Here is a 12,737-nt window from a genome sequence, read left to right as displayed (position 1 = left end):
CAAAATGGCATTTCTGAAACGCTGTGTGCAAAGATATCGTAAAAACGTTAAGCAGTCAGGGGATATAAAATCAATTGAAGTATTACCCTGTGTTCTTGAACTGTTTTTCAGCAAAACTGAACCAATAAAATATTTACATGTTAAGCACAAGAACTTATTTAAACTAGAAGGTTATTACAAACACCTGATCTCAAATGAAAATGGATGTTGATGATGTGTAATGGAGTTTCTCTGGAAATGTGTGTAGAAAGCTTTAGGGTAACTGCTGCAGCACTTTAGCTGCAGCGCTAATGCATAGCTGCCTGTCGGTTCTGCAGTGCAGAATTACCCACTGTCGGCAACAGGCACAGGAGACAAGAACTGATGTCTTTTGTTACACTCAGGTGATAATCCTTCCATCTACACAAACACAGACTTCACCTATCTTGAGGTAATCGTTTTTCCATCAATCCTTAATGTAAAATGTTAAACATGAAACAACATGGTTTTACTCATTAAAATAATTTTTGTTCTTTAAAATCAGTAAAAATGGACTGTGCTCAAAGTGCACAAAAAAGATCTGGGCAGCAGCAAGACGTAGAAAAGGAAAAACTAACTTTCCAGCCAGATTGCAACATCCCACTTCTGGCACACCAGCAAACTCGCATCAGCTTGAGGACCAAAATGCCAGCCAAGCTTTAGTATTTTGTCTTTCGTTTGTGGGATTTATACAGGGCTGCTAAGGCCAAATTCTCTTCTCGCTCAGTACTTTAAAATTCCAATTCTGTCTTTTGTTCAATGAGATATGTGGTGAGACAGGGAGCCACAGATCCCAATACCAGCTCTAAAAGGATCTCCTCTCCTAGCCTTAAATCAGGAAGAAAAAGGGATGAATAAAACAAACAGGGAGCTGTAACACCAACCTTTCAATTTCACAGCCTGCTAGGGGGAATTGAACTAACGATCACAAGATGTTCTGAAGTCCAAAAGTGCTAAATGCTAATTATTTTGTGGATTTTTTTTTTCTCAGTAAGCAACTCTAGACAGCAACATTCTCTTCAGAAGTCAAACATGAATCCACTCTACAAACCCCGTACTTCCCATCACAGATAGGAGGTGATCAGTGATGACTTCAACCCAATCCATTTCCATTTATCTGCCTGTACAGCTATCACTCCAATACACCCAGGCACAGGTCTGTCTTCCCACAGCCCGCAGGGCTTCTCACAGGGCTAAGAGGATGCCTCAATTGTGCCAGCTTACATAGTCTTTAAAAACATTTCTAAACTTGGGTGTGCTTTACAGTCACTCTCGCTGCAAGTAGAAAATTATGTAAATGGTTGTTGTTGCAGCACACTCTGTCAATCTACTTCTAACCATGTACAGCCGTTGAAAAGGAATGTAAATTATTCATCTTCCATGCCATGTAATCAGGTCTTTAATGTACAATGGTGTCTGTCGGATGCATTTTTTCTTTTATTTTATTCTAAAATAAGCCTCGAAGAGAAGATGATGGTGTACTGTTCTGGATAAACAAACAAATGTCACAAAAGTCACCCAGAACACCAATAAATGAATATTTTAATACTTTGTGGCTTCAGCTACTACTGCGGAAGACCTGTATTTTTAAGGATGGCATCATTTTATCTTTCTAGCTGGTTTTCACATGGAAGGTCACAGGACAGTACTTTCCACGCTCTTATATCCCAAGTAGACCTCTTGAGACTTCTGGGCACCAAGTGCAGATTTTCCTGTTTTCTCTACTGATTTCAGTATACAGATGTAAACAGAAATAAAGACGATAAAGATGCAAGTATAGTCAAAATCTATGTGTTGTTACAGCTGCTAAAGGAATGCTAATTGCAATGCTCCACAGGCTAGCCGAACATCTGCTGCCAACAACACACAGCAAAGTGGGCATCCCGGCTGCCCTGAAAATAGAAAGGCATGAGAGCACGTGCATCTATACACAGAGAGATGATCAAGGAAATCAAAACGTTGTCAAATTTATATACTTTCTGTATTCAAAAATTTACATGAAGAATAAGGCTGGATCAAAGTATCTCAAAAGCGTATGCAAAATTGAACGTTGCCTTAGAGATGTGGAATGATGACAGGATGGTATTTAACAGGGCGGGGGGGGGGGAGAAAGGAAGGAGGGGAGGCTGCTGCTCCTGGCGCATGAGTGGGAATGACAGGTGTTGCTTTTCTGGGGAAGGACTATTCTTTCTTGGTAGCCACTGCCCTCAAAACATTCCTTGCTGGCCACGGCAGCAGAAAATGTGGCTTTCTCAGAAACACAGGGCAGAGAGGCCCCTGGTTGGTTGCACTCTGCAGCAGTCTGCTTTGCCTGGAGTGATACTGGTGAAGACAGAACACGAGGGAGCAAATTAAAAACAGAAAAAACAAATGTTGCAGTACAGGTTTCAGTGGTCTCTTGCAGAGTTTCAGCTAACGTGCTTTGTGACTGTTAGAGGCACTTCATGAACATTTCAAGGGAAAAAAAAAAAACCACCGCCTTTCTTACTCTTTAACATTAATTCAGAGTAAAAGTCAATACACCCTAGAGAAATCTTTAGACATTTTCTCATTGTCAGTCCCCTTAACAGGCAGAAGTTAAATGACACCGACTCCTGATCAAAGAAGCACGGGGGGCAGGTTGCTGCAGCGGTGGCTGGAGCACGGCCACACACGGAGGACACCGGGACGAGCCACCACCGCTTTCCCGTCAGTTCGACTTCATGCCCGGCGCTAGCAGGAGGCCAGGGACGGCGCTTGTCCGGTTTTTATCTGCACATCACCAGTCATCACCTGTTACACCTGAGTAAGCGCTCCACGAGGAGCTGCCAGCCGCAGGCAAGGCAGCCCTCACCTCTGCCTCAGTCCTCGGGGTGAGGAGGCGGAGGAGAAGAGGGCCGGGCGGGCGGCCCGGCGCGGAGTGCCAAGGCGCAGCCCGCTCCCGCCGCGCCTCGCCCACCCGCCCTACCTCCCTCAGGAGTGCGGCGGGGCTCGCCCTCCCACCGGCGGTTCCCTCACGGAGGGGCACCTTCAGGCCACTCCCGCCGCGATGCGGGGACTCAGGGGCCGGGAGGGGGCTGAGGGGTGGCGGAGTGCCCCCTCACGCACTGCGCAGCCGGTGGGGGGGGTGGGGGAGGGGGGAAGCGTCCCTGCGGCTGCCACCGCGTTCGCGCCTTCCCGCCCCTGCGCAATGCGCGCGCACCCAGCACCCACCTCCTTCCCCTGCCCCCCCAGCCGCCGCCGAGCCTCCGTGTCACGTGCCCTCCTTGCCCTCCTCGGCAGCCAATAGGCGGTGCGCCGCGGGCCGCTGGGCCTTTATAAGGCGCCGCACAGCGCGGCTGTTACGGGCGTGAGGCGGTTGCGGCGGCTGTCAGGGGGCCGGGAGCGGCGGGTGTGTGGGCGTCTCGGGCCGCTCGGTCCCTTGAGGCGCTTCACTGTTCCGCCCGGGGGGCCGGGCTGAGCCATCTGGGAAGGGGCCAGGTCTGTGCCCGCGCGGCCCGGGGCGGAGGGAGGGAGGAGGGCGTCGTGCTGGAGGCGGGCGGCTGGGGAGGGGCGGCCATGTCGGGGCCGCGCGGCGCCTGAGGGGGTCGCGGTCTCTGCCGCGGCGACGCCCAGAGCTAGAAGGCGAGCCCTGCCCGCGGCGAGTGGGAGTGGCGCCTCGCCTCCGCCGGAAGGGAGAGCGGGGCCGGCGGGGGGCTCGGTGCACGGCGGGGCGGCGGGTGTGGGCGCTGGCTGCTGAGCTCTCCGCGGGCTGCTCCGGGCGCGCCGCTGTGGGGCTGGCTCGTTCCCATCGTTGGGCGGGCGGCGGCTCCGGGCTCTCGCAAGACGTGCTGAGTGTGTGCGTGTCTCCTCTCTGTTGTCCCCTCTCCGTGTCGGAGCTCTCCGTCTTCTCTAACAAACTCTGCCTTGCTTCTCCCCCGCCCCCGGGCTTCTGCTTTGTGGATGTTGGCGGCTTCTTGTTGTGACAGGAGAATGTGTGTTTGTCCTGGGCCCAGGCGGATCGGTAGGTATCTCGCACTGATACTCGCTGGAGCGCCGGGCTCGGGGGTCGGATGGGACCCGGGGAAGGGACTGCCAGGCTGGGCAGTGTGTGAGGGCTGAGACCTGGCCGGAGGGAAGGATTAACGGTTCTACTTGCGTTGAATGTTTCTTGGTCTTCCTCCCCCCCTCCCCGTCCTCTCCAACAGGCTAATTCATTCAGGTCTGTCAAGTGTCTGCAAGGCACCTGGGGTGAGTGTTTTTATCTGAAACCGTGGGGGTGTCTGGCACAGTTAAGGCAGGTATTTTGGAGGAACCTGTCTGTGCAGCATCAGTTGGCCTTAGTAGTACAGTTACACCAAGCCTTTATTAAAGCAAGGGATAATACTTTTTTCACTTTATCAGTGTGGTACTACAAAACCCATAAATGGACAATCTGGCTCATTATTTGCAATGTTATCTTTGTAGCCTGAAAAGTAGCATTTGTACCTTGTTTTGGGCTTGGACAGTTACTGATTCTACTATCTTGACAAATTGAATTGTAAAATTTTTACTTAATGATTTTTTTCTCTGCCATCTCTTGATCAACTATAATGAACTTGGGATCTTAAAGTAATCATTTAAGGGCTAGAGTAAGTGTCTGGTTAAGCTGACATGAATCTACTGTAAATGATACAGGCTGTGGAAATTGAGGCTAACTTCTTACTGTTTCCTTTTAGCTTTTGTGTAATAACTAATAAACTAATGATTAAAAGTCAACAAAATAGCCTCTGGTGGCACTGTAGAGCCACTGTAACAGCAGTACATTTGTATTTTTGCTTCATCATGGATCAACAGCAAAACTGTCAGAACAGTTGTTGTGGCACCACATATGGGTCAGCACTGAACACAAATGCTTAACAGTTAGGAAAACTTGATTCACTTGGAGTCTATCAGGAGACCAGTGCTGAATCTGAGGTGCTGCTGTAGACCAGGCAGATCTGTAGAACCTTAAGGTTCCCATTCTATAAGCAAAATGTTTGCTTTTAAATGTCATTTGAAGAATATACATAACTGTTACCAAAATAGCTCCTTATAATTAAAAGGCAGTGAATAGATTTTTAAAATCTATATTTGGAGTTACAGTTTACTTCTGTCATGCTGTATGCATGTGAAGTCTGGGCTGGAGAAATAGACATTCTGTGAAGCAAATGGCTAACGTAAATTTAGTCTGCATCTGGAAGCTCAAGCCAATACGCTGCTGCTGAGTGTCTGTACAGCTGGCTGTGGTCCACAGAACTACAACCAGAGCTCTTCCTGGTAGCTGAACAACAGAAAACTGGCCAGTTCAGTCTTCGTAGCTGTCAGTGGGAGACCTGGGATAGGTCAGTGGGCAAGAATTTTTGTCAATGCAAATCAAGACTGACAGTCACTCATTAATACTAGGAAGCCAGTGGAGTGGTAGAAGCATGAGTTCTTTGCTTTCAGCACTTATGTATCTTGTAACAGAGAAACAGGTTCTATTCCTGGTTACTTAAGGAAGACAAGCAAGCTTGGAGGGAAGAATGGGACTTGCTTCCTTCTCTTGCAACACAGAGTATGGGGTGAAGCTTCATGTATTTCCAGACACTTCTCAGCTGATCTGAGTGATCAAAATCCTGTGGCAGAAGCTATGGAAACCTTACAGAATACAATTCCTCCTATGTTGCGTGATCCTTTAGATTGAGTATTGGGGCTTGCTGCATATTTTATGGGGGTTGTGTCTCATCCGAAATACTGGTATGCTTGCTTGGCTAAAAAAAAAAATCAATTTAGTGACTGAAGTACCTTGCACAACACAGTAGTATCTGTTTTTTCAGTAAAACAATTAAATCTGAGATACAGTGGTGCTGATAGATTAGTACTTATGACTGCACTAAGCCTTGTATAAGATAATTTGTCATTATCTTTTCTAAGAAGCTTTTATGATGAAACTTGATCATAAAAGTTGGAAAGAGAAAATTGAATTCCCCTTAGCTGTGTGTACTTCACACAAAGCATAGTTCAACCTTTTTCCACTATGTGATTGTTTTCTCAAGTATGACACTGTAAAAGACTTCCTGATGATGAGGCATAGTGAATAAAGGATTTAAGAGGCACTCGCAGTAATGTTGTGACTAGTTACGTAAATGGAGACAAGGAAGGGTATGTTAGAATAATCTTCAGAGGAATGCAAAACTAAGAGAAAGGTTTTTAGATGTGGTGAAAAGTAGTATAATACTTTTCTTGGATACTAAACTAAATAGTTATCTTAACACTGAATTAGCTTTAGACTATTGTGCAGGGCTCTATTCTAGTAATGGAAGCAAACACAGCTTGCATGTAGTCTTTCAATTGAGTAGCTTTTTAAAGCAATTTATAATCCTGAACTTTGTTGGGGTAGATGAGCTGCTGATAGGAGAGGTGCATCTGCTTTCTACCTCTTGTATTTTTATCTGATAAGCTAGACAATTGCTGCATAGACTGCTGTGGCTATTTTGTATGTGTACACCACTGGTGTCTCACAAGTTTGAAGCTTTGCACATGAAAGGGGGGAGAAGAAACAAAACCTGCTACTGGCTTGTGATTGCCTAAAGAATACCTGCTGTCTATCACCTACTGCTTGCTTTTATTGTCTAAACTATCTTCATCTTAAACACAGTTGTATGTTATCTGAAAGTTGTTTCTTGAATCTTATTGTTAGATGCTTTATCTCTTTACCAGCCTTATAGAAGGAGTTTTCTTCCTTGTGTGCCACATCTGGCTCTGTTGGCTGGGAAATCAGCAGGAAAACAAATCTCCATGAGTCTTGTAGAATGTGGCATTACTGTAGAGTGCTCTGTGCTAACTGTTGTCTTGCGTTCTGTTTGAAGCTGTGTTGGTTGTCTGGATGATGTTTTTACTTTCTGCCTGCTGAGCGGGTCTAAGAGCTAAAATGTCATAAGTATAGCTCAACATAGTGTCTATAAACAAGAACCTCTTAATGCCTTTTCTTTCTCAAGACCTGTGAAGCTGAGCTCCATATAATAAGTAACTTTGTTAGGGACTGTAAATGTCTTCATACAGAGTTCTGGGAAAAATCTGTTAGCTGTCCCCCTAAGTGTAGTTGTTCTCTTGTCTTTCAGCAATTCCAGTCCGAAGCTCCAGGCTGCCATTGTTGTCTGATGCCATGCCAGCACCAGCTCATCTGTTTCCATTGATTCGTAACTGTGAGATTAGCAGAATATGCAGTACAGTGTGTTACTGCCACCATAAACATCTGTGTTGTTTATCATCTCATTTTGCTCACAGTCACTTCAGATATGCACCTCAGAAGAAATTTGCGGCACTTTATAGGCCAAAGGAGAACTTTAATCACTTTATTCACGCGAGGGATTATGCTTCTACGCCACAGAGATTTTACCTCACTCCTCCACAAGTCAACAGCATTCTGAAGGCAAATGAATACAGTTTTAAAGTCCCAGAATTTGATGGTAAAAATATAAGTTCTGTCCTTGGCTTTGATAGCAACCAGTTGCCTGCTAATGCTCCAATAGAAGACCGGAGGAGTGCTGCCACTTGCTTACAGACAAGAGGGATGCTTCTGGGTGTGTTTGATGGCCATGCAGGTTGTGCTTGTGCTCAAGCTGTCAGTGAAAGACTGTTTTACTACATTGCTGTCTCTTTGTTACCTCATGAGACTTTACTTGAAATAGAAAATGCTGTGGAAAGTGGCAGAGCTCTCTTGCCCATTTTACAGTGGCACAAGCATCCCAATGATTATTTTAGCAAAGAAGCTTCCAAGCTTTACTTCAATAGTCTAAGAACTTATTGGCAGGAGCTCATTGATCTCAACAGTGGGGAGACTACTGATGTGAAAGAAGCTTTAATTAATGCTTTTAAGAGGCTTGATAATGATATTTCTTTAGAAGCTCAAGTAGGAGATCCCAATTCTTTTCTCAACTACTTAGTACTGCGAGTAGCATTTTCTGGTGCAACTGCCTGCGTGGCCCATGTGGATGGCATTGACTTGCACATTGCAAACACAGGTGACAGTAGGGCAATGCTTGGGGTTCAGGAAGAGGATGGATCTTGGTCTGCGGTTAATCTGTCCTATGACCACAATGCACAAAATGAACATGAAGTGGAACGAGTGAAAATGGAGCATCCAAAGTCTGAAGAGAAAAGTCTTGTGAAACAAGATCGTCTCTTAGGTCTCCTGATGCCTTTCAGAGCTTTTGGTGATGTGAAGTTTAAATGGAGTATTGAACTACAGAAAAGAGTAGTGGAGTCAGGCCCAGATCAGCTGAATGACAATGAATATACAAAGTTTATTCCTCCAAACTATCACACTCCCCCATACCTCACAGCTGAGCCAGAAGTCATACATCACAAATTACGGCCACAGGATAAGTTCCTGGTTTTGGCCACAGATGGGCTGTGGGAGACAATGCACAGGCAAGATGTGGCTAGAATTGTAGGGGAGTACCTCACTGGGGTTCACCATCAACAGCCCATAGCTGTTGGTGGCTATAAGGTAACTTTGGGACAGATGCATGGTCTCTTAACAGAAAGGAGAGCAAGAATCTCTTCAGTATTTGAAGATCAGAATGCAGCGACTCACCTGATACGTCATGCAGTGGGTAACAATGAGTTTGGCACTGTGGATCATGAGCGACTGTCCAAGATGCTTAGTCTTCCAGAAGAACTGGCTCGAATGTATAGAGATGACATTACGATTATTGTTGTGCAGTTCAACTCACATGTTATAGGTGCATGTCAAAATGAGGAACTGTGAATTTAATATGGTGAACTAGTTACCAAAGTTATAACAATGGCCAGTATGAGCATCAAATAAAAAACATCCACCCAACAATAAAACCCAAAAAACCCCTCAGCAAAGAAATTGCTTGAGTGCTAGATTCAGCATATCTATTGTTCCTGCCTTCCCCCAGAGCTCAAAATACATGGGAAGTGCTATTGACCCAGTACAAACTTGAGGAGGGTGTCACAGCTTGGGAAAAGAGGTTTTTGTAATAATTTTGCACTATTGATTTCATGGATGCTGCTAGAACAAAGTCTTGAATTTGGCAGGCTTGGATGAGGGAGGGAAGGAGTATAAAGAATCAACTATCAAAGATATGGCTGTTCAAGAAACAAAGCCTGTTTATAAATATCTGTAAATAGCTACATGTTATCTTAAAGAAAAGATGAGTAAAAAAGAGTATTGTTGAATTCTTACAGGGCTAATTCTTGCAAAGTAGGTATGGTTATTTGTGAATGTATTGTCTACTGTTTCTTCTAAGCAGGTCACTTTAACCAAGTAAGTCTTCAGTGTAACAAAACTGTCTCACTTTCATATAGACAATGTCATTCACATAAGGATATTTGTCTAAGTGTTGACTTTCAGTGCAGGTCTAAGCCATAATCAATACCTGAGATTCTGTTACAGCTGAACCATATCTTATGCATGGTAACTTTTAAACTTCTTGTGCATTAATAGTTTCTTGGCTGAGGGTTTCTGCACAACTTGTAGGGCAATAATACATTACTACATGTAGTAATATACCACATAACTTTGTGGAGGATTTCAGCTTGCAGTATGAAGAAACTTTCACACTTTTCAAAAAGTCAATGTTGTTGGTCAAGACTGTGTTGGCTTTCCTAAAGGTCATGTCCTTCATGGACTCCACCCCTGTTGGGTGTTACTTATCTGGTAAATAAATTTTCATCTGAAAAGATTAAATCATTGCTAACCTCTTTGTAGCTTTGTAACTTGCACTTATTTTCACTTTGGCTATTTCAGATGGTCATGTACTGGATGTCTTGCACTTGAACTCATATTTGTAAGCTGGGTTAAAAACTACAATTTGCAAAAAATTGAAATGTGGGTTGTAAATAGTGTTTTAGTTGGGAAACTAACTGGCATGCATGTATATGTTTAATGGCTTTTTCTAGCAACTTCATTAGCAGCTCTGTATTTCTGGACAGCTGGTGTATGCATGTTCTTACAGTCTGGAATGCTATCACAGAGCAGTATCTGAAATGGTCATTCTCTAGCTTGTAATCGTTGAATTTGAGCTTAAAAGATTGGCTATAACTTGTGTGCCTAAAATTGTTGGGCCCCTAACTGCAAAAAGTAGAGACTGACAACTAATTTTATTGGTCATCATTGCATCTGTTTTAGGTATGTTGCATTGTATACAGATGTATTTTAACCTGCCCTTAGGTTAAAAACTCAAATGCTGGCTGATACTAGTGCTTGATGACTGAGAAAACACTTGTAACTTGATTCCTGTGTTCTATAGAGCAGTGATAGGTCAGCATATTTCCCTTTAGCAAGGTGTTTCAGTTAAAATATCTCTTTAGCCTTCATTGTAGTGAATTAACACTTTAAACACCTAGCTTATTTTGTTGAGTAATTGAGTAGTGTGGCACTTTCTACTAAATAAAAATACTGCCAATTAATGCTACTGTTACATAGGGTACACTTTGAACAATAAACCTGTGCGATAGTAAGTATTGGCTCCTCAAACTCACAAATGCTATGTGTACTTGGTGGCCTGCAGCTTTAATATGTCTGTTTCTTTACCCAATTTTAAATACCAGGATCAATGTTGCTGTAAGGTTCATCATACCTAAGTTCACATTCAAGATGTGCACAACCCTTCTTTATTTGAAGGGAAAAGGGAAACTCTGAAATGCTTAGACAAGTACTGGCTGTTGACATTGCTTCTGTATGTTATGTTTTGGTGACTGTGTCATTAGCTAGGTCAATAGACTTTATGTTCTATCATTCAAATACAGTATGTATCTAAGCTGTTGCAGTATTTAACTTTCTTACTTTTTTACTGTTAAAGCTCTATTACATGTATTGATGTATTTAACCTATGATTATTGATATGGATTTAGTATAAGTCATAGCTAGAAGAAATGAACGTTGGTCCCATGGATACAGCTTTTATTGAGGAAAAGCTGTTTTTTTGTAGTAAAGATGCGTATGTATGGGGTCAGACAAAATAATATTTATGTATTGCTTGGAGACTTGCTCAGTATGTATGCAGTGAACAGAAGCAGCATAACTGCCTGCTGAACAGGTGATCTGAACAAACATCTTTTAACAGATTCCAATAAAATGATCAATTATGCAGAAATACATGTGTATTGGATTGATATAGAATGCAGTAGCTATTCTGCTAGGGCTGAAGCTTATGAATTGTTTTTCAAGAATGTGTTCTGTTGTGCAGGCCCTGTTATGAATAGACCAGATGGCCAGACAAAGCGAAGTATAAATGGAAACAGACTGAGAATTGGCTTTCAGAGCTCTTAAATGCCACTGTGAGGCTTGAACCCCTGCATCAGGCGTGCCGGTGCTGCCGCCCCCTGGCAGTAAAGCTCAGCTCTGGCTGTCGGTATCACTCGGTGTGTCTCTGTCCCCATCATCTCATGATTACTTTCAGGGGCAGTGCTGCAGATAAAGCAGCATAATTTGAGATCATTAAGCTGTGGACTGTACCCTGTATAGGGGAAATACAACATTTCATAAACAAATAATCTAAAATACTTATGTGCAGATTAAAATGGTGTAAGAATGAATTGATGGTAAACTAAATAGAAGCAGCTCTTCTGCCACAGGCAGAGGACATGTTCTGCTTGTGTTGTCTACCAAAGTTGCTTCATTGCAGAAAGTACTGCTACTTTATATGCAATGGGGATGCTGTGATTTACTTTTCCAAATAAAGATTTCACAGCTGCAAATACATGGGCTCAACCCAGAAGAATGGCTGAATCTTGACAGTCAACACACACCTTCAAGTTCACCTTTAAGTCTTTAAAACTATTGTAGATGAATGTATCAGCAGAACTGATTAATGGTAATACTAGGTGAGAAGACTGGGAAATCTTAGTTTATGCTTCCAACTTAAGGCTCTGTTAACTGTTCCACTCTGTTTAAAATGGCATGTGCATTATATTTGCTTTTGATAGTATTTTACAGCTACTGTTGTGATAAATTCCATATTCTCTATTTGCCTTCTATGTGCTTTACTCTAAGTACAGAACTTCTTAAAATGTTTTCTCTTGCAACTTACCTCCTCATTGCAGGGCAGAGTGTTGCATGTAGCAGACTCTTAAAATGTGACGTGCAGCAAGGAACATAGTCTCATCGTGAAAAGTTGTTTACAACTAGATTCTTAAACTTGGGTCCCTGTACTTAGAACAACTCTGGAGTGAGAGGATGCCTGGTAACTCTTTCTGATCAGTGCTCTGCAGAATGGCTAGGCTGCTCTGCTCTTCCTCAGTGGGGAGGCATATTTGTAATGAGATTACCTGGCATAGATGGATAATTCAGGTTTCTGGTTCTAACCATCTGCGGTGTCCTAAGCTCCCTGATGCAGACAGTCCATCTGGGTTTGTGACTGCTAATAAATACATGCCATCTGATTTGCATCAGTGACCATTGTGAGCGGAGACTGCTGAAGACCTGGCCAAAATGCCATGTCTTTAATTTCATGAAGCTTATAATGAAGCAAATCCTGTGGGTAGGAAGAGAAGTAGCTTTCTTCCAGCCTGCCAAATGTCATGCTGCAGCTTGATGTCATTATCTTGCTATATGTACAATGAAGAAACTAGGTTTAACTTACCCAAATGAGCAAGTCCAAAGTGTCTGTGTCCAGAGATAACATCTATCCTGCTGAGACGTGCTTCAGGTAGGAAAGCATTCCCCAAGCACTGTTCGGTAGATGCTCGTTTCTGTTATCTTCAGAGGCTGAAGTATAGAAGTTAAG

General features: G+C 43.6%; 1 protein-coding gene across 5 annotated transcripts; it reads left to right on the top strand.

The window, feature by feature from the left end:
- The first annotated feature begins 3,337 nt into the window (after positions 1-3,337).
- On the top strand, positions 3,338-11,105 carry PDP1 (pyruvate dehydrogenase phosphatase catalytic subunit 1). Of its 5 annotated transcripts, XM_054817145.1 has the most exons (3): positions 3,346-3,477; positions 3,966-4,000; positions 7,098-11,105. In XM_054817145.1, exons 2-3 carry the CDS (start codon positions 3,970-3,972, stop codon positions 8,747-8,749), a joined length of 1,683 nt encoding a protein of 560 aa, XP_054673120.1. In that variant the 5' UTR covers positions 3,346-3,477; positions 3,966-3,969; the 3' UTR covers positions 8,750-11,105. The 5 variants fall into 5 exon arrangements, with proteins under 5 accessions (XP_054673121.1, XP_054673120.1, XP_054673119.1 ...); XM_054817146.1 differs by lacking the exon at positions 3,966-4,000 and having other exon boundaries at positions 3,338-3,477; XM_054817144.1 differs by lacking the exon at positions 3,346-3,477 and having other exon boundaries at positions 3,541-4,000.
- Positions 11,106-12,737: the final 1,632 nt, after the last annotated feature.

Source organism: Grus americana, chromosome 2 (assembly GCF_028858705.1).
Source record: "Grus americana isolate bGruAme1 chromosome 2, bGruAme1.mat, whole genome shotgun sequence".
Taxonomy (NCBI): Eukaryota; Metazoa; Chordata; class Aves; order Gruiformes; family Gruidae; genus Grus; species Grus americana.
This window is presented reverse-complemented; position numbering and strand designations above follow the sequence as displayed.